The sequence below is a fragment of the Cloeon dipterum genome, chromosome X (genome assembly GCF_949628265.1).
Source record: "Cloeon dipterum chromosome X, ieCloDipt1.1, whole genome shotgun sequence".
Classification (NCBI taxonomy): Eukaryota; Metazoa; Arthropoda; class Insecta; order Ephemeroptera; family Baetidae; genus Cloeon; species Cloeon dipterum.
The window spans coordinates 4,110,962-4,130,413 of NC_088790.1; the positions used below are offsets into that span (position 1 = coordinate 4,110,962).

The window sequence follows — 19,452 nt, forward strand, 5'->3', positions numbered from 1 at the left end:
TCTGCTGTTGTTTTCTTTTTGCCTAGTTTATTGTCATACAAATGGATTATCTTAGCATAGTTTGTACTAAACAACACTCTCTGGAAGCTTACTCGCGATAATTTACTGAAAACACCACTCTAAAAAATTTAAATGATGCCACATCTTGCGGATTTCAGCAGATAAACCGATATGCACATCACACGAGAAATGCTGAAAGGCTGAAAGAGTCCGGTTTGAGCAGATTAAAAAGCAGCGCGTCGACTGGTTCACGTCTTGATTTCCTCTTTAAGCCATTCCGGTACCCTTGTGTCGGACAGGTCGAGTGGCTTGTCGGCAGGTGGCAGCGGGGCTATTGTGTTGACCAAAATCCACGCTCGGTTGCCGCAGCAAACCAAGTCGGCCAAAACCACAGACGGGCCAGAAAAGCTGTAAAGCGAAATATAATTATAATAAGAAGAGAGAAAAAGAAATAGATTCATACGCAGGTGATTTTATTTAATTTATTAAGTAAATAAAACATTAAATTTCAATTTTGACAGTTCCAAAACCGTTTGAGAACCCTGCCAAACATCAGGGTAAACGTAAAAGAGCCGTTATTTTAGGGAATTTTCGTGCAACAAGAACGCCACCGACAAATCAGAGAAAGGGAATAATTCACTGATTGGACGTAAAGCTGTCCTGAGATCGAGACAGCAGCGTCACGACAATAGCCAGCGCAATTAAGGGACACCACTAAGGCTGCTGGCTACCCTGCACTACCTGTCACTGTGGCGCTACCGTCTCGATTTCAGGTAAGCAATACGTCCAATCAGAGAATTGCTCCCATCTCTGATTGGTTCAGACCAAAAACCACCAATACAACGGTTTTTACGTTTCCGATGATTTCTGTAAAAATATAATCTTAATTACGAGAGGACTTCTTGTGGGACGGTTGACGAGACCTTGTTGTTCCTCACCTGTTAGTAAGGAAAAATTGAATCAACATGAAATAATTCATGCCGAACGAAAATAATATACCATTCCTAGAACGGGCGAGTGCTTTGCTTTGGGCCCCCAGTAGTAGACGACCTGGTCGTGCGTCGCGGCCACTGCACCTTCCTCTGTCACTCCTGCGAACTATTTATGGGATGATTTACTTGCTCAACGCGCGCAATTACTCATTGCGTTTCCTTGCATTGAGTTTCTCAGATCTTCCGAGAGTTTGAATCAGAAAGGAATTCAACAACAATGCACCATAAAGAGTCGGTATGAGAAAATTAAGTGCGCGGGAAAAGATATAAAGTGTTCTCACAACGCATTTTTATTTAAAGCGAGGTGAAATTCAATATTTCCTTTTTTATTGTTAAAAACAAAAGTTTTTTCTACACCTGAATCGGCCCGTGAAATGGGATAACGAGTCCAGCATTCTGGCCATTCAAGTGAATGACTTCTCCTGCCGTGGTAACCACCAACGTCTGCTTTTCGCCGAAAACAATGTCCTGCGTCCGATTCCTCCTCACTCTTGTCGGAGTTTCCACGTCGCCGACCGCCCTCCGCATGCACAGGAGGCCCCTTTTGTCCAAGCCGAGGCGGTTGTAATCGTTGCAGCCCCACACCCAAAGGGAGCCGTCGCTTCCGATCGCGGCGCTGCAACCGGGGCCCGCTCGAATGCTCACGATCTCCATTTTCAAATTGCACAGCTCGATCGGCCGGCACCTGCCAAAAAAATACATCCGCAGGAAATTAAATGATCTGCGCGGATTTATGGGAAATTTTAAAATGTTTTAAAATCAGATAAATTTATTTCTCACTCTTTGACGTGGGTTTTTAACCCCGTATTCCCCCAGCTGTAAACATATCCTTCCCTCGAGAGTGCAACAACGTGATCATTTCCGCAGGCGACCGCGACCACTTCCACGCTGAACAAATCATCTTCCATCAACAGGATGATAAGGAAACGCTTTTGAGAAAAATAAACCTTCCGCATACCAACAATTTGAGGCGTAGATGAGGAATTGTAGTCGCCTTGCCCGAGACACCCGTTGCTGCCGTCGCCGCACGTCAAAACCACCCCATTGTCGCTGACGAACACGCTGAAACCGAAGCCTGCCGCTAAAGTTATGATCCGTCGGTCTTTCAGGGCCTCCACGAAGATTGGTTCATTGCTGCCCTCGTTCTTGCCCTGGCCCAGCTGCCCGGATTTCCCCTGACCCCATGCGTAAACGTCTCCATCTGAAAATAATAGTATAGTTACAGAGACGCTCAAATTTATTTCAGTATTAAACGTTTAAAATTAATTTAAATGTTAAGAGAAAAACTACCACCTCATGGACAGTGAAAGATTATTCACAAAAAAAATGCATGATATAAGAGGATAGGAGGAAATGCTATTACGAAATTTAACAGATGCGGGAATGAAAATTTGGCATGATTGATCTCTTAAATTAAAAACTTTAAATATAATTGGGGTCAAATCCTCTCGAAATCTGCACAGAATTATAGATTCTCAAAGTGTAAAAAATTTGACCTCAATTTTCTTAAAAAAGAGAAAATTACATACCAATTTTGCATACATTATTGCCACGTGTATGAGCCACATTTTGGCCATTTTCGATTTTGAAATTTTATGTACAAGGTTATTCCAGATATTTTTAAACAATTCAACCTGATTTTTTACTTTGATACCTTTGAACTACGAAGTTGGTCATCAAGGGCAACTTGTTAAGCGTCAAATTCAGAACATTTTTCATACCAAATTTTTACAGTTATTTTTCTCTATGAAAAAATTGCCTTTTCAAACCCCGCAAATTTGGAGCCCATATAAAATAGGAAATTTTAAGAATTTTATCCCAATATTCTAGGGCGTTGCACGACATAGAACTACTTGGGAAACCGTTCCTGAAAATTTTGTCAAAATCTGAGGGTCCGACAGGTTGTCAACTTTATTTTAAAAACCTCAAACTTTGAGATGTAAAGCACAAAAGGATCTTAACGGTGCAGCGTGGTAAGCCAATTACGCGCGGCGTTTGATAGTATACACTGCGTTTATTACACCACCTTTCGTCAGAGCAAGACAGTGGTTGTCGCTGACGGCGATCTCCTCGAGCTGCACCTTTGGCGGAAGTGCGATCGCCATCATCGAGTCGAACGTGAGGCTGCATTTGTAGACGACAGAACGGGGCCTGGAAGAGACGCTGGGGTCGGCAGCCTCCTTCTCCTCCGCGCTCAACATCATTTCGGGCAAAATTTCGTCGCAGAGCTGCTCTGCCGAGGGCCGCAGGTCGGGGTCGCGTTGCAGAATGCAGGAGACCAGTTGGCGCGTCCTGAACGAGTACTCCGAGCTCAGCGGGCTGCATTCGCACTAAAGAAAAAATTACATGCAGTAATAAATCCGAATTGGAGGATACAATTGGTGCATGAGGTCAAGCAAACTTCACGAAATTTACACGACTTTATTGCCTGATAAATTTATTTTCAATCGGGTTTTATCTTCAAAAATTTAATTTGAAGACATAATTAACAGTAATAACCTAGGAAATCAAATTTGATAAAAATTCAATTGAGCTTGGCATGGGGAATCCACAGCATACATTAAATTTCATAGTGCACCACAGGAAGATGAGAAACTGTGGTTTTAAAGTTTTCCAAAGTCCCGCAAACTCCATAAGAATGGATTTATTTTACGCAATCTTCAAGCAAATAATGATTTCTGGTGTAAATTTCGTTGAGTTTCAAAACTTTTCCTCTGATCCGCAACTTTTGGTAAATTAAAGAATTTCGCAGGCATTTACCGACACAATTTTGGACACTAGACTCGGAATAGTGTCGCTCATGAACGGCTTTTTCAAGCACATCATTTCGTACATGATGCAGCCGGCGCCCCAAATGTCTGTTTTCGGCCCGTACTGTCTTCCTTCGCACATTTCCGGGCTCATGTAAAACGGCGTGCCAAGCAGGGTATTGGCCTGTGCCCTGGTGCTCAAGACCTAATAAAAAACTCAAATAAAAACTTTCCGCGAAAATGATCAGCGACAAACTTTTGCAATGCCGAAATCGCCCACTTTGACTGCCAGCCTCTTTGTCAGAAAAACATTGGCTGTTTTCAGGTCCCTGTGCATCACTCCCCTGGCGTGCATGTGGTCCAGCGCGGCGCAAATCTGGCCGAATATGTGCAGGGCTGCTCGTTCAGAGAGCGGCGCCGTTCTTTTAGCCAAGAGGCGCGACAGACTGCCGCCGTCGGCGTATTCCATTTCGATCATCAACGAGTCGTCCCATTCGAAACTCCGGATGTACCTTAAAGATGCGGTGATTTTCGCAAAGATCGAGTCAAAGCGAAACTGATTTAATTTCACACGAATAAAAACAAAAGTGGCATTTATTAGAGTCTCAGAAGTAAAAAATCACAATGGATTATTTATGAGAGTGGACTTTGGTTGTAAATGCTATGAAGCAGGGTATTCTAAAAAGAGAGACAATTGACAAAATTAATTTATTTATTTAATAGGACAATCTAATTTCAACTTAACTATTTTTTCTTCCATCAAAAATCTCTTTCAATTTAAAAAAAATCCACGTGAGATTGGGAAGCAATTGGACGGGAATTTGAGACGTTGGAATTTGTCCCGTAATCACTAAGTGAGAGTAAGAGGAAGCTTTCACCACATGTCTTAATTTTGGTTGAACGACTTTATATTTTTTTAATAGGTCAAAGGTCAAGTTCACACTTTTCGACATTTTTACTAATATTTCAACAGGGAACTCCAACTTTTTTGAGGTGCTGGCAAGACCCTGTCTTGATCCTTAAAGTCAAAATATTGAAATGTGTGCCTAATAAAACAAATTATATGTGTATTTTAAAGGATTTCGAACATTTTGAGTTTATATTTAATGCCAAAATAGGTTAAAAATTGAGTTTTAAACTTAAAAATGATGACCACTACTTCGATATGAAACGAGCTTTTATGTTTTCGATATTTCGCGCCATAAAAGTCGATATTTAGGAAAAATTTGATTAAATGTTCAAATTTTCGGTCTTTTGGTAAACTAGTGACTTTTATACTGATTTTATAATTTCTATTTTTGGTCATCCACCATGAGAATATTTGATCTTCAATAAAAATGATCGTGTGTTGGAAAAATGAGGAAAATTCCAAAACCCCGATTAAGAATTTAAAATAATGTATAAAAATTAAATATCTGAGAGCGTGAGCGCAAATAAAATTCCCACACAATGTTCCGCTCCGTTATCTTTTAAGGAAATTTTTTAAATAGCTGCTTATAGAAGACACTTCAAGAATTTATGAAAAATTAAATTTGGTCTCAGCATGGTCGAAAACGTATGTATAAAACGATACCTAGCTTGTTTAATTAGGAAAATGTCAACATTTTAACGCTCAGGGTAAAGTCAAGGTCAGGCTATGAAGGTTTTACTCCACTTTAAAAGTGTTTGTGTAACGTGTTAAATCAAATTCATTAAACGCGTATTTAAAGGAAAAAGATAAATGATAAATAGCCGCTTCGATCCAGTCCGGATTTCAAACTTCAAACCGTAAAAGTGAAGCGGAGCTACTGTGAGTGCACCAATGAAACTTGTTGTGCTTCTGCAGAATTTCAAGGCATACATTTTGATCCAGAAACTGATAAAAAAATGGAGGTTGCTATCACCCTCAAATATTGGAATTTTGAAAAAAGGTCGAAAAAAGTGACGTGCAATTTTTGTTGTAAATATGAAAGTTGTTTAGAATCAAAATTTTTGAGTTGGATTAAAAATAGATCACACCATATTTTTTATTATTTGATTTTTACCTTATGATGTTGGGATGGTTGAGACTGGCGAGTACCTGCACTTCGTTGAGGGCCTGTTGCCGTTCTGCTGGGTCGATGTCGGCGACAAAGACTTCCTTAATCACGACTAGCCGGCTATCCATTTTCCTCCGATACACAACGGCCAGCCCAAAAGCGCCTGTTTTTTTTATTTAATCATTTAAAGCATTTGAATCCTTTCTCTCACCTTTTCCAACCGTGCGCACTTTTTCATAGCCAGGAATCTCGGGTCGTTCCCTTGATTTGACCATATTTACACTCTCTCTGATCACGAGCTAATTCAAAACTGAGCCTAGCATATATTTTGTTTAAAATCTGTTACGTGATAGCGCGCAGAGAAGAGTAAAAAGCACGCTCGCGCCCAGGAAAATCCATGACAACAACGGCAACATAACACAATTTTTGGACAAAACAGCAGTGTCTGTCATGGGGGTGCTGCCCGTGACCGCATTTTGGAGAGATCATATCTCGCTTTGGCTCAATTAACATGTCGCTGGATGTGCGTATTAGCGTGGCATGCAACAAGTACACACAACCAGACAAAAACACAAACAGGATAAAAAATTATTGCAACATTTAGGGACATTTTCAAACCTATCGGGCTGTGGATTTCAATCGATTGATTATTTTTTACTTCCAATCGTCAGGGGAAGGAACAATCAAGAAATTTTAGGCTATAAAAACCAAGTTTAAACCAAGTTTGTTCCATTTTTCACTGCTCCATGTTTCAGTAAACGAGATTTGGGCCAAGGCTGTTTGGGGATGAGACGAGAGTGACTTTTAAGAGCATAATTTGATCTTTTCTGAAACAAAGCGTAACAAAAGTGTCAGTTTTGGGTGGAAGGGGTGTGGGTTGGCACTCTAAACCAGTTCATCTCATCAGGTTTAAAAGACAAATAATCTAATATAGTAGATTGTTTTTGTATTTTTTTGTCATTTGTGACAAGAAGAAGCCGAAGATAATTTTAAAATGCCGAGTTTTTCCCAGTTTCAAAAGCGGATATCTCGAAAATACCGGAAAATGCGAACGCAATATATACGTACGTTTCATTGGGTAAACGTTTTTCCCTTTACCATAAAAATTGCACAAAAATTATATTTTTCCTGATTCTCGGGTTTGAACTAATATTTTACTTTTGAATATTCAAAATGAACGGAATTTAAGCTTTTTAGACAATCTTTTGGTGTTAGATGTTAAGTTGTTGGGCAAAAAAGTCAAATTATATGGTGTGATTTTGGTGTTTCTCGCCACAAGATAAAACCAAAACTACAACTTTGGGCCAAAGAGATGATAAAATGCATCTAATTCCTTTTGTTTGTCAAGTTTATTGATCGGAGCGTTATCATTTTGACTGCAATACATAAAAATACAATATATACACAAATTAATGTCACAAAAAGGAAAGCTTCATAAACAATAAGAAATACGCAATTGATTAGCAAGTCAAATATTAAAAATTGTTTGAATTCAAAACAGAAAAACAGGAAAATTTGGCAAGATTCAAACTCCGTATGGTGAATGGCAAGATATTTTTTTTATCAAGAGATTTCTAATTTTTATTTCCCTGAACGCTTTCATTCAAATGGTAAAAAATATTCCTGTCGGTCATTTGAAAAGTGTTAGGTAGAAATTTCGGGAAAATCTGCGGAGGGTGGAACGTGGCGCCTCACTTCGGGGAAAATCCTCCCTAGCCGACGAAATGGCAAAAAGGGAAAATCGATCGGCCAGCCGTGCAGCTGCAGCAACAGCAGCAGTGTGAAAACGAGTAAGGAGGCGAGTGTGAGCGAGAATGGAGGTGGCTGAGGAAGAGGCGCCGCGCGAGCCGGCCACCTACGAGCACGCCTGCATGCGGGCCGAGTTGCTGGGCCTGCCGCGGCCCACCCGCGAGGAGTACGAAGCCAGCAAAACGGCCATCTGGAGTGCCAACTACGACGAGGACGAGTTGGAGGAACTGCAGCGGAGGCGGCAGCAAGAGGCGGCGGCAGACAAGGGCCACGAGGAGGCAGAGCTCGTCGAGGTACAGCTCACCGTAAGCCGCCCCCGACTCTCTGCAAGCAGTAGAGTAGGGGAGCCCGGTGGGCCGCGAAATTTCAGGCCCCGGGACCCTTTGCCTGAAGCTATATAATAATATGTATACACATTGCAATGGCATGCTTTTACTTTTCTACTGGTAAATTCGTAGTCGGAGAAAACTATGTAGTGCAGAGTGCAGTCATGTTATAGGGTCTAGTTGGATAGATTTTTCGAGTGGGATTTTATGGAATGATGCCTGGAACAGTTAAGAAAGAAGTAGAAAATTGAGAATTGCTTACAATTAGTGGTTAGTGGTTTTTTAGTTATGTTCTTAAATTTAGGAAAATCTGGATTCATCTTTTAAAATTTCCTTATAAAAATCCTCCTACCAAATTTCACGAAAAAACCGCCGTTTTGTAAAATACTCGTAGTAATTACCAGCTAAATTTGAAATAGCTAGTATATAGCAAGATTTTATGAAAATGATCGTAGTAAAAAAATAAATCTCTGCTCACGATTTTATCAGAACAAATATTTTCATAGAAGCATTTTAAAATCGCTTTAGCTAATTTTTTATTTACTGGTTAAACGGTTTTTCAAGAACTAAATGAACTAACTAACATTTTTTTGTTGTTAAAAATGATTTTTTTATGAAAAAATATTTTTCAACGGCTATTTTTAAGCTCTGTGCGATTCCAGATGTATCAATAATTGGTATTCATTTGCATTTTAAATATAAAAATTCAAAAGGTTAGTAATTTAAAAACGATTTATTGAACCAGCTGCTCAAGCATAATGATTGCGCCTTTAGCAAATTACCAAAAATGATGATTTTCAATTTTTCTTAACATTCTAATCGCCAAATCTTGGGTTTGAGCCATCAGAATTACTAAAACTCGTCTTAACCTCTCCTAGATGGCCGATGAGTTTTGGGGTATATTTTTTATTGATTTATGAGGGTTGTGATCAGTTAATAAGTTTCTGAAATTGCAATGCGACGCGATTTTTATCGTTGATTCAATACATGGGTTGGAAGGGGGATGAGGGTTTATCACTCTCAAAACTAATTGGCTATCTACGAGAGGTTGAGACGATTCTAACGGTGTGCAGTTTTTGCAATTCTGATTGTTAGAACCCGAGATTTGGTGCTGGCAATATTGGCAAAAATTGAACAATTTGTATCACTCGTCCCGTGAAAAACTGCGCAGTTGCTGGGATTTGATTGCTGGCTTCCACGTGGGGGTTGCTGGGATTCGTCGCTTCCACGACGAAATACACGAGGCTTATTATTTCATTTTTAAAAAGAAAATCCTTGGATTGTGAGATAAAAATCGATAGTCAGATCTGAAATTGTAGATATTAATTTAACTTTCCCAGAATTTGTTGTGTGTTTTACTAGCCATAAAAATATTGGAGCAAAATAATCCTTGAATTTTTAAAAATGTGTCAGCCGTAAAGACCCACGCTTTGAAGGATTTCAGGAAAAGTGCTCACAAGTGCGTACTCTTCGTACTTGAAAACGCGTCGCACGCATGCCTGTTGTAGATGGAAAGCAGATACTTTTTGAATATATGCAACCCGCGAGGCTCGCAAGACGAGCAGTTTGCATATAAAAATAAAAATAATAAACTTTTGGCAAAGGGGAGGAGTGTTTCACTTTTAATTAAATTAGAAATTTAAAATGACGCTTTTTATGAATGGTTTTGGCTCATTTCCATTCACAGGAATTAGAGAGCCAAAAGGAGGAGATGAAAGGCGCCAGTGGAGGCTTGGACGAGTTGGTGAACATTTTGGCCATCACCCAAGGCAAACTCAACAAGTTTAAGGTCTGATAAAATAAATGATCGCCTGGAAAACTCAACTCTCATTTTATACAGAATGTCTGTGGCAGCATAAAGAACTTGTTCAAATTGCGCGGCGACGGTCAGGAGGGTAACAGTGACGGCGAGGCCACCGACGGCGAAGCAAGTGCTGCAGAGCCACACAGGCAGGTTGCCTCGGTAAGTCAAATGTTAAATTTAATTAGGCAAAATAAAGCAAAGGTGTTTTCGCAGGCAACAAACTCGCCTGCGGTGGCAACGAAAAGCTCTGCTCAAGGAATTAGTTCGCAGCTCACCTCGCAGAATGACATTTTGGACAGATTGTTGAGCAAGGCGGAAAACGCGGAAGTCAGTCTCAACAGCCAAAACAAACAAATTAAATCCTTGCTGCGATAAATCATGCCAGAAGCCTAAAATACACCCCACAGCGTAAAAATCAAATCCCCCGGCCGCCTCAAAAGCAACATTATTTCAAAGCTTTTGATGTCGTATTAATTTGAGTGGTGCTTGAAAAATAAAAACATGTAACAGGGGAGACTTTCGTCTATAGCCAATGGTGGCAGCGGCAGTCGATTATGCGTATGATAAAAAATGCACCCTTGCATTTCAAACGAAAGCAGCGAAATGCCGCTCGTTGTTGATGTTTCTTGCAACTATTTCAATACCAAGCTGTTCTCTGCTATGAGTTTGACTTTGAATCGCAGTAATCACTCGTGAAAAAAGTTGATCTGTGAGATTTGTTAAATTTCGGTGGAATAGGCTTGTGCACGAATACGATATTACAAACACTTCTTCCAGATTTCTACACAGTTTATTAAATTTATATTTTCGAAAATGTATAGGAAAAAATAAATTATATCATTGGAATATATTTGCCAAAATCCAAGGTACGTACAATTAACAAAAATGTAGGAAAGATTCTAAATTTTCTTTCAGCTACCTTTCGTAGTGTGCAGAAAAAAACTTCCTAAAAGCAATAAAGAGAAAATAAATATTCTAAACCTATTGTTGCACAAGTCTATATGTTTAAGACACGAGTTCAAATTTATTTAAGGATAGCTCGAGATGAACATCGGCGTTTACAATCAAACGAGTGGAGACTCCGCCCAGTTTTTACATTTAGATTTCGTTGTCAATCACCAATTTTTGATCTTGCTAGTTGTTACAACACTTCCTAATCACAATCTAACAATATTAAATGATGAAAAACACGGGGTAAATACTCGTGAAACAGCTGATACTCGCTTTTACCGTGTAAAAATAAATAAAAAATATCGTTCGGGGTGATAAAACAACAGTAGAATATTAACACCAAAGAAATGTCATCGAAACCATTAGTTCTGTCTTTCAAAAGATGTACATTGTAACGCATGTTCACTTTTATACTAATTGGTTGGTAGCACCATTACAAAAAATATCAGGTGCAATAATTGTTAAATTTCTTGTTATCACGGTTCCAGTGTTCAAAAACCTTTTCCTCTCGTGTTTAATGGATTTGTATTGATTTTATTGAACCAAATATGACATAAATATACGCGCATCAATAAATAAATAAACATATGCAATGAAAAGAAGCCGTAATCAATAATCGGTTTTGCGCATCCCCTACGATGAAGCAGTCAGGATAGAATTAAAAATGCTCAGAATATATAACAAACCATCCTTTTATTTCATATTTTCTATTCTCTCTTCGCATATATAAATCAATAATTTGTTCCGACTGTAGTCACAATCACGACTATATGTACATTTAAATATGAGATCTTGTTAAAAATAGCATGCAAGCTGCTGTTAAAATTTAATTGTTTCCAGGACAGTCTTGTTGTTACAATTGCAATCCTTTGGTGAGTGAGTTTTCTAGTATAAAATCAAACTCGTCGAGTGATTCCAAAATCAACGTGAGGAACGAACAAAGACTAGCATCTCTAAGGAAAGAGTTTTCATCAAACATTTCGGCGCACGCCCTAGTGGCCGCGATGTGCGGAATCATTCGGTGCAGCAGATGGTCCCTAAGGAAGCAAGGGTAAATTCATCAAAGTGTGATCATATTAAATTGGATTAAAAACACCAATACAGGTGGGAAATGTGCATTCACGCAGTCTTTTGAGGATTTTTTTAAATTTTTAAAAAGTGGCAATTCTTTTCCAACCAAATTGGTATGACGAGATAAACCGATCAATGTGTAACTTTGTAATCTCAACTATTTTATTTGAGCCCTGTAAATAATGGTTTATTATTTGAAAGATTTTAAAATAACTACATTTATATAATATATTTATAATAATTAAACTATTATTATTAACTAATATAAATAATATAATTTAACTGTTCTTAAATTGATATTTTGCATCCAATATTTTAAATTTAATGAAGAAAATTGAGATATATCTCCAGTTTTAAAATATAAACAGAGGGTGCAGTTTGGACCAAAGAACTTGGAAAACCTACTCTTGCGAATTTTGTAATTTTGTTTCACAGTTATAGACCAAATTTTTAAATTTCAAATAATTTCAAATTTTCGAAAGATGCAATATTTTTCCCTCATTATGAATCACAAATTCATTTGTGAACCTTTCGTGATGGTTTTATTTTTTTGTTATTGAACAATTTGGCGCGACGTCTGGCTCTGCAGGCTAGAAATCGACGCTTTTGCCACCAAATCTCCGCCTAAAGTCTGTTTCCCCGCAAAAGTTTTCTTTACATGAACTGGAGGGTGCGACTGAAGTTTTTGGAGACTTTTAACAGTTGCAATCCCGTGACCAGTATAAAATATACGGCATTTTCAATGAAGTATATCATACGAAACCACTTCATTATTGCAAATAAATGTTTAACAGGCGCAGAGTGACCTCAGAGATTAATTAGAAAGTTCAAAACAAAATTAATCGATTTGTCTCCTTATATATCATCGTGAGTGGACTTTTAAATCTTTGTAAGTTATTTCAATAAATTTGTTCACTCTTCAAGTCGAAAACAATGCCAGATAGAAAAATTTGGACCGTGCGATTAACACTTACCTTGCAGCCAAACAAATGAGCAGCTGCAGCTTGCCTTCCTTGCCGAGGTCTTCTCCCTGCGTCTCGATTCCCTCGACAAGCCTGCAGTAGAGCCGCATCACGGCAGCAGCTGCTTCTTGCTCTTCCTCTAAGCACGAAGAATTCGAGCTGTCCACTAAACTAATTTCAAATTGGTCCCGCACTCGTGCTAAGGAATCAATCAGTTACACTCATTAACATCTAAAATAATTGCAATTACCAAAGAAATCCCAAAGGTACAGATTACGCCCGAAGAGTCGGGCAGATTTGAATCCAAGGAGGAAGGTTTGCTCCAGGCACGGCACTAACCCTCCTTCCCCACAAAGAAGCTGGGTTAATCCGCCCTTGTCTTGCGATCTGCGTGGCCGCAAAAAGTGCTTTACGATGGAATTCACCGTCTCGCCTGAAATTCAAAGAGTTTTGTTGCTCATGAACTTGTTGAATAATTTTTCAAAGTACCAAGCATCTGCTGCATATCTGGGGTGGAGAGTTTAGGGTCCACGGACCTCCTAGGTATGCTTGGGCTGCGACACCTTGGAGGCGTCATGCAAGATTCTATCAGTTCTTCGCTATCAACATGTCTCGGCACCATTTCACCCACTAGAAGCCTTTCTATTGAACCATCGTCCATTCCACGACCAAGCCACTTGCCACAGGGAAATCTATGTAAAATATTTCATTAGTAACGCACTAGGGCTAGTCATTTTATAATTTTTTTTTGCGGAAAATTTATTCTACCAAAAATATTAAGGAAACTCTTGGAATTCGAAGTAACCAAAATAAAGAGCAAAATCTGTGATTTTAAATTGATGCCCTTTTTCTTGAACCACCATTTTTTCTGGCAATGTTTGAAAGCTCAGAAAAAAATAGTGAACCGTATAAATTTCATAGCCCTATTTATAGGTTTCCAACAGATAAGATATAATTTAAAAAACAGAGTGAAAGCTTACTTAAAAGTGTGCCCTGTGACCTCATTTCTTGCTACTATGTGCTCAACCAAAAACTTCGGAGAGGCGCCGTAATTGTCATGGCCTACTCTCATGGAAGTCAACAGACCTAGGTTTTTGTGCTACAATCATACAGTAAGTGTTTGTTACTTTGCAAAATATCAGGAAGAATTACATGGAACACAAATTCCAGAAATCCGTGGGGCACGGCAATTTGGCTCGTTTCTCCCAAGGTGCCTGTCACGCTGACCCACAAATTAGCAGTTGTCAGCGGAGATTTTCTGGAGGGAAATATCACAATTCGGTACGGTAGCTCTGCAAATGTATGAATTAATTATTAACATTTTAGTTGTAAGATGAGTAACTGACTTGTATTGGTATAAGTATTTGTGTAGCAGTAGTAATCAACAGCGTTCAGAGTCAGCAGATGGTAGAGGAATTGTTCTTTTTCGTCATCACATCGCAGGAATGCATAACGTTTGTACAGAGTTCTGAAACATGATAAATAGTTGTGATTAAACTTGGAACAGAACAAGATGAAAAAAGGGCAGAAAAATACTCCCGAGAATTGACAGGATCATTCTTATATGTCAAATTACTAAAAAAAACGCAAAAAACGGTTATGACTTTGTTTCAATTATTCAACGGGTTTTTGCAACCCTGAAAATAAATAATAATTTTTCCTTTTTTTTTAATTTAAGAAGAATATACTAACAGAAAATACCATAAAAACAATAACTTACTTCAACAATGAGCTATCCATCAGAAGAGTTCGTAAGTGTTTCGAAAGCAGCTTTTTCTCCAAAGCGAGTCGGACCCAAGCTCTTGCGTAGCCAATATGAGTTTTAATATCAGTCATGGCGAGAACGTTTCTATAATTCATTCTTAGTTATCTAGAATTTAAAAAATTAGTGTACTAATACCTCATATCAAAGGTGAGTGAGACTGGAAGAGGGCGAAGGGTGGCTTCGTGAATGCTTCGGTCTCTCCTTTCAGGCGACTGGCGCCTGCTGCTGCTGCGACTGCTGCGAGCGCTGCTCCGACCACTGTGGGATCCTCCTGAGGTCGGCTCCTCCCTTTCCAGAGCCATGGATGACAAATCTGTTCAATAAAAGGCATGAGAATCGTTTGGATAGGCTTAAACTCAAGTTGCAAGTCTAGAAAATTGAAGGAAATAGAATAAATCATAATTGGGGTGTATTACCTACTAAAAGCAAGAAAATAATTCAGTATTTTATTGCAATTCCTTACTGTTTACTGATATCCTGGCAAGAAATACTAAAAATTCCTCCCCATGAGGGTTTAATCTAGAAAAATCCAAATATTTGAATATTTGTTTTATCTACATTTGCATTTTTGTGCCCTATTTTAATTCTTTGAGCCTTTCTAATATAATTTAAAAAATATTTTTTCAGCTTCATTGCAATTTTTTAGTATTCAGACACCTGAAATCGCTCGTTAAGTCAGTGAAATTTATCTTCATCATTTAAATCAGCAATAAAAATGTGTTTAATCTTTTTGATGATGCAAGAAATTTTAATTTTTCCGAAAATACGTATGAGAGATGGTTTAATTATTGCTGAACACTGTCAGAAACAGTTGAAAATGCACACTTAAAAATTAAATAAAGAAATATTTTTCACCAAAACAATTAAAAATATCTGGGAAACCCCATTCTCGGCCCATGTAGAACACAATTTTGCGAGTGAATGTTAAAATACAGCATTAATTATGCAGTAAATAAACCAAGCAAAATTTGCATGCATTAGTAAAGCCGATTAATATTGCACACAAGATTAGAGAAAGGTTTGACGTACAATCCAGTCTTTTCCTTAAGACGCACCATGCAAGGGCTGTTGACAAATTTCAGAATGATCCACGTTAGTCTCAACCTCATTCCAAAAACCAAGTAAAAGGAAAATTATATATTCACCTGGCGTCAGGAAATTGGGGCTGATCGGTTTGGACGTGTCGCTGCACTCTTCAAGCTCTTGAAAACTGAGCAAATGGGACCACAAGGCTGACTTGCCTTGCTTCTTGTGAAGGCCGTGCGACCAGACTCTTTCCAGCAAATCGCACAAACTGGCCACTAGAGTATTTTCTTCGACGCCCATGATGCTCGGCTCAGCATGGCCCAGTTCGACAGCTTCTGAACCCATTTTCTCAACCAGCATTCTTTTAGTTTTTACTTTGCAATCCTAATTTCATAAATATCATGAGATTGATTCATTTCGATGGGATTAATTTATACCTTCAACAGTTTTTCGACAAAACTCCAATTTGTTTGCGCGATGACAGCCGGACTCATGTCCGTGATTTTAGGTTGTTTAGCAGTTTTATTCAGAACTGGAGCCTGATTTTGTACAGGTTCTGCAAAACTGGGAGCCACCTCAGAAGTTGGCGTAGTTTCAGCCGAGTGAATCGACCGTTCTCTCCACTGTCCACTGCTTCGGCGCCGACTCCTACGTTTGATGCGATAAAGATAATTCGGAGCATTTAAATATTTTATAGCTAACCTGTGGGAAGGCTCTTTGTTAAGAGCGTCTCTGTTGAGCACAGGAAACAATCCAGTTGGCACTCTGTTGGAAGAATTTGAGCAAATCTCTGATGGAATCGGAGCCATTGTGTCAGCGCCTGAGAGCCGTTTTTCTAGTAGCAGCTCGGAGTCTGTTATTGTTGTGCAAGGTTCATAGCACGGAGTTCTCACTAAACTGTCGCCATATCTTGTCCTACGAATCATGAATGAGATCAATTTTATTTAAATATCATTTTTGCAAACCTCAGCAGTTTAATGCGCTTGTCAAACACGCGCAAGGAAGGCTCAATAGGTTGCCAAGCTGAGAGTATTTTTTGGTCAATTAGAGTGGCAAACATTTGCGTTTCTATAAATCTAGAGAGGAAAGGCAATTGCTGTTCTGGTTGATCTGACAGAAAGGTGGCCTTGTCAAAGTTCTGCATTGACTCGCGGCAGTTTAACCATTGCTCCATGTCCTGTAACACATTACTTAGATTTCTCATGTTAATGTTCAGAATCCAATTACCTGATTTGGATGAATGACGAAATGCTCATATGCTGAGAAAATGTGGACAAACCGATTTAGAAACACTTCACGGATGGCATTGTTGAAGCGGAGTTCTGCAGCGTATTGCTCCTGAGGAGACCCTTGGCAGTCAAGAACCATCAGTGAGTTGCTCTCCGAGTCGCTCCTGCTCATTCCCATCACACCTAAAAAGAGCGATTAAACAATTGTTTTAATTTTGGAGCAAAACAAGTAGTTCAATCTGCCTGGCAAAATTCGAAATAAATAACAAGGGTGCCCTGGCAAATTTCCCAAAAGACGTTGGCAATTTTAACAAAATTTCGTCATCTGTGCTCGTGTCTAATAGTTTCTTCAAACTGTAAAGAATTTACCTGCAGTTGGTGATGGTAAAAATCCGGTAAGGCTGCTCGACATGAATGCATTTTCAACACAAACAAGTCCAGACTCTGATTCTTGCGACCACGAAAGCTTTCGCCGGAGTCCGCCGCCGCGTCTGTCTCCAGCTGGCCTGCATTTGTCTGGCTCCACGCCATATCTCTGCATGACCTCGAGTATTTCACCAATAAAATCAGATCTCTGAGGAAAAGGGGGCAACTCTTCTGGGAGATGAATTCGCTTGTTGTCAATGTCGACGTGACAAATTGCCTATTTGTTAATAAAAATTAAAGATAAAATTTCAATTGAATAATGCAAAGACGCACCTGGTTGTCTACATTGGCGCAAGGGTGAGACGTTGCTGACTGATGCAGACCCATGACAAATGGAACTGGCGCGTCCAAGAAATGCTGCAGTGACGATGGCAAGATGGGAACATAGACATGAGGCCAGGAGAACGGGAATAAGAGGATGGAAGAGCACTCAGCCACTAGCATCAGCCGTTGGTAAACTGAAAATCCAAATTTAACAATGCAATTTTAGAAAATGTCACGTTCTACCTGAGGAGTAAAGCAGGACTTGATGTTCCAGCAGTAAGCATGTGAATAGCTGGATGGCAATGTCGACCCCCAAGAGCTCGAAAAACGCTCTGAGCGAAAAGTCGAAGAAAGGGAGCTCGGCAATGTTTCCAGGTCGTTGCAACAAAAGCAGCTCATCAAAGCAGTTGAATGTGAGGCAACGACCAGGCAGGGGCAAAGGGACCTGGTGCAGAATGTTGTAGACATAGCTCTCCAGGCTGAGTTCGCCACTGCTGAGACTGTATTGGTACAGTCCGGACAGGAACTTGTTTGCAGCGTGCACAAACGGCAGCTGGCAGATGAGACTTAAGCTTTTCGACGAGTACAATGTATCCTTGGCCGAGTCGTAATAGCTTTGGGCAGCTTTAGAGAGCGGTGTTGACAGCTTAAAATGCCGGGGGAGCGACCTAGAATATCAAAAGCCAAAAAGAGCGTTGCTAAAAGATTGATTTAAGTTCAAAGTTACCTCGTGTTGTCTGTGTTAAAAGCCCTCATCCGCCCACTGTGTCTGCTACTTGACAATTCTGTGAGATGCATCGCCTGCAGGGTTTGCATGGCACTGCACAGTTTCTTGTCAGACACTTCTTCAAAGAAAACCAGGCTGAAACCATAACACCGCGCCCCATCTTCTTTTGTAATGATGAAACTGTGAAACTCCGACTCGTGGTTTTGTTTTTGCGTTCGGAAACGAAGACCATGAGGCAAACTCAACTGAAAAGCATAATATTTCAATATTTTCAATCTTAATTTTCCTGCTGAAATGCTTACCATGCACACAGATTGGTGGTCAAAAGGATTCCATGGCAAGTTCTCAGGGAAGTGAGCCAAAACCTTGCATTTATATGATCTTTCGATTGGTGAACATGACTGTTGAGATTCACCTGCAAAATTTACAGAAAACTTTAGAAAAATACTATTTACAAATTAATAATAATAATTAGTTAATTTCTAAAAATGAGGAAAAGCAAAAATTGCCTTTCTAAATCTTTGAGAAAAAACATTAATTTTTGACAAATTTGGGAAAATCTTAAATTAAATTTATCTGTTCCTTGGTGCTGATTTCATTATTGCACATTGCTAAATTTCCCAATCAATACACTCAATTATGAACTAAGTTCGCTACAGCCAACAGTGCAAAATTTTCTTAATTGTTGGCCTGCAAGCTCTACTTAGGTTGGTAGAAGACTCAGGGTACGACAAAAGATTAAATTTGGATCCCAGTCACTCGAACCTTCTTTGCAGAATTTTCTTTTGTTGTTAGCATAAATAAACATACAAAACACAGTCAAATGAACACAGATCAGATGCAACAATCGATCTAAGGAATTTCGGTTCCTGTTTTCTAACTTCCTTATGCAAAAAAATTCCTTTCAAATTTGATCAACAGTATGTACGAATTAAAAAAAAATAATTTAAGTTGTTGCTTGCATGACACATAATTTTACTGTTCAGAAAGCGACCAACAACAACTTAATATAATTTATACAGAGTGCACGATTGTGACAACATCCCGTTCATCAAAATAGTGTGCAGCATCCAGCGCGGGGGGCTCAAACCAAAATATCCCGAGGCCATTTAAATTTGCAACCCACCTGATATCACGTCCAGCTCGAGCCCACTGCTGAGATCAAGTCCGCAAACGACGAAATAATCGGCGAATCTGACCTGACTGTTCAAAGTGGCCTGGGAGCTCATTTTTGACCACAAAATATCACATTGGAGTATGAGCCAAAGCAATGTTCGCAGTCTGGCAGGGTCAATGAAGAGATTCAATGCACAGCTGAAGCAGGCGACAGGCGGCCCCTGATTGGCTGTCGTCATAGCAACCAGAGAAAATCTATAGTCAGCAGCGGCACCA

General features: G+C 39.4%; 3 protein-coding genes across 5 annotated transcripts; 1 reads left to right on the top strand and 2 right to left on the bottom strand.

Moving 5' to 3' along the window:
* Positions 1-7: 7 nt before the first annotated feature.
* Positions 8-7,261, bottom strand: LOC135947373 (serine/threonine-protein kinase Nek8-like). The gene is made up of 10 exons (XM_065496206.1): positions 5,972-7,261; positions 5,767-5,923; positions 3,999-4,254; positions 3,753-3,947; positions 3,019-3,322; positions 1,773-2,193; positions 1,350-1,677; positions 1,000-1,098; positions 892-938; positions 8-408 (listed from the first exon to the last, which is right to left on the bottom strand). Exons 1-10 carry the CDS (start codon positions 6,033-6,035, stop codon positions 249-251), a joined length of 2,031 nt encoding a protein of 676 aa, XP_065352278.1. The 5' UTR covers positions 6,036-7,261; the 3' UTR covers positions 8-248.
* Positions 7,262-7,513: 252 nt separating this feature from the next.
* LOC135947375 (uncharacterized) lies at positions 7,514-11,192 on the top strand. 2 transcript variants are annotated; one of them, XM_065496208.1, is made up of 4 exons: positions 7,514-7,814; positions 9,523-9,624; positions 9,676-9,798; positions 9,853-11,192. In XM_065496208.1, exons 1-4 carry the CDS (start codon positions 7,575-7,577, stop codon positions 10,012-10,014), a joined length of 627 nt encoding a protein of 208 aa, XP_065352280.1. In that variant the 5' UTR covers positions 7,514-7,574; the 3' UTR covers positions 10,015-11,192. The 2 variants fall into 2 exon arrangements, with proteins under 2 accessions (XP_065352280.1, XP_065352281.1); XM_065496209.1 differs by having other exon boundaries at positions 7,514-7,802.
* Positions 11,193-11,264: 72 nt separating this feature from the next.
* Positions 11,265-19,389, bottom strand: pns (pinstripe). Of its 2 annotated transcripts, XM_065496204.1 has the most exons (21): positions 19,187-19,389; positions 18,363-18,475; positions 18,061-18,305; positions 17,577-18,001; positions 17,343-17,527; positions 17,013-17,286; positions 16,642-16,826; positions 16,380-16,591; positions 16,117-16,329; positions 15,852-16,062; positions 15,534-15,798; positions 15,418-15,453; positions 14,524-14,701; positions 14,344-14,472; positions 13,970-14,091; positions 13,776-13,915; positions 13,604-13,722; positions 13,113-13,315; positions 12,874-13,056; positions 12,636-12,822; positions 11,265-11,627 (listed from the first exon to the last, which is right to left on the bottom strand). In XM_065496204.1, exons 1-21 carry the CDS (start codon positions 19,287-19,289, stop codon positions 11,444-11,446), a joined length of 3,912 nt encoding a protein of 1,303 aa, XP_065352276.1. In that variant the 5' UTR covers positions 19,290-19,389; the 3' UTR covers positions 11,265-11,443. The 2 variants fall into 2 exon arrangements, with proteins under 2 accessions (XP_065352276.1, XP_065352277.1); XM_065496205.1 differs by lacking the exon at positions 15,418-15,453 and having other exon boundaries at positions 19,187-19,388.
* Positions 19,390-19,452: the final 63 nt, after the last annotated feature.

Coding starts and splice junctions, on each gene's coding strand:
- LOC135947375 (XM_065496208.1), top strand. CDS start 7,575: ATGGAGGTGGCTGAGGAAGAGGCGCCGCGCGAGCCGGCCACCTACGAG. Junction 7,815..9,522: donor TCGTCGAGGTACAGCTCACC/GTAAGCCGCCCC, acceptor TTCCATTCACAG/GAATTAGAGAGCCAAAAGGA. Junction 9,625..9,675: donor GCAAACTCAACAAGTTTAAG/GTCTGATAAAAT, acceptor CATTTTATACAG/AATGTCTGTGGCAGCATAAA.
- pns (XM_065496204.1), bottom strand. CDS start 19,289: ATGAGCTCCCAGGCCACTTTGAACAGTCAGGTCAGATTCGCCGATTAT. Junction 18,002..18,060: donor TTTAACACAGACAACACGAG/GTAACTTTGAAC, acceptor TTGATATTCTAG/GTCGCTCCCCCGGCATTTTA. Junction 14,702..15,417: donor CTTAAGGAAAAGACTGGATT/GTACGTCAAACC, acceptor TTTATTGAACAG/ATTTGTCATCCATGGCTCTG.
- LOC135947373 (XM_065496206.1), bottom strand. CDS start 6,035: ATGGTCAAATCAAGGGAACGACCCGAGATTCCTGGCTATGAAAAAGTG. Junction 5,924..5,971: donor AGTGCGCACGGTTGGAAAAG/GTGAGAGAAAGG, acceptor TAAAAAAAACAG/GCGCTTTTGGGCTGGCCGTT. Junction 3,323..3,752: donor TAGTGTCCAAAATTGTGTCG/GTAAATGCCTGC, acceptor TTTTTTCTTTAG/TGCGAATGCAGCCCGCTGAG.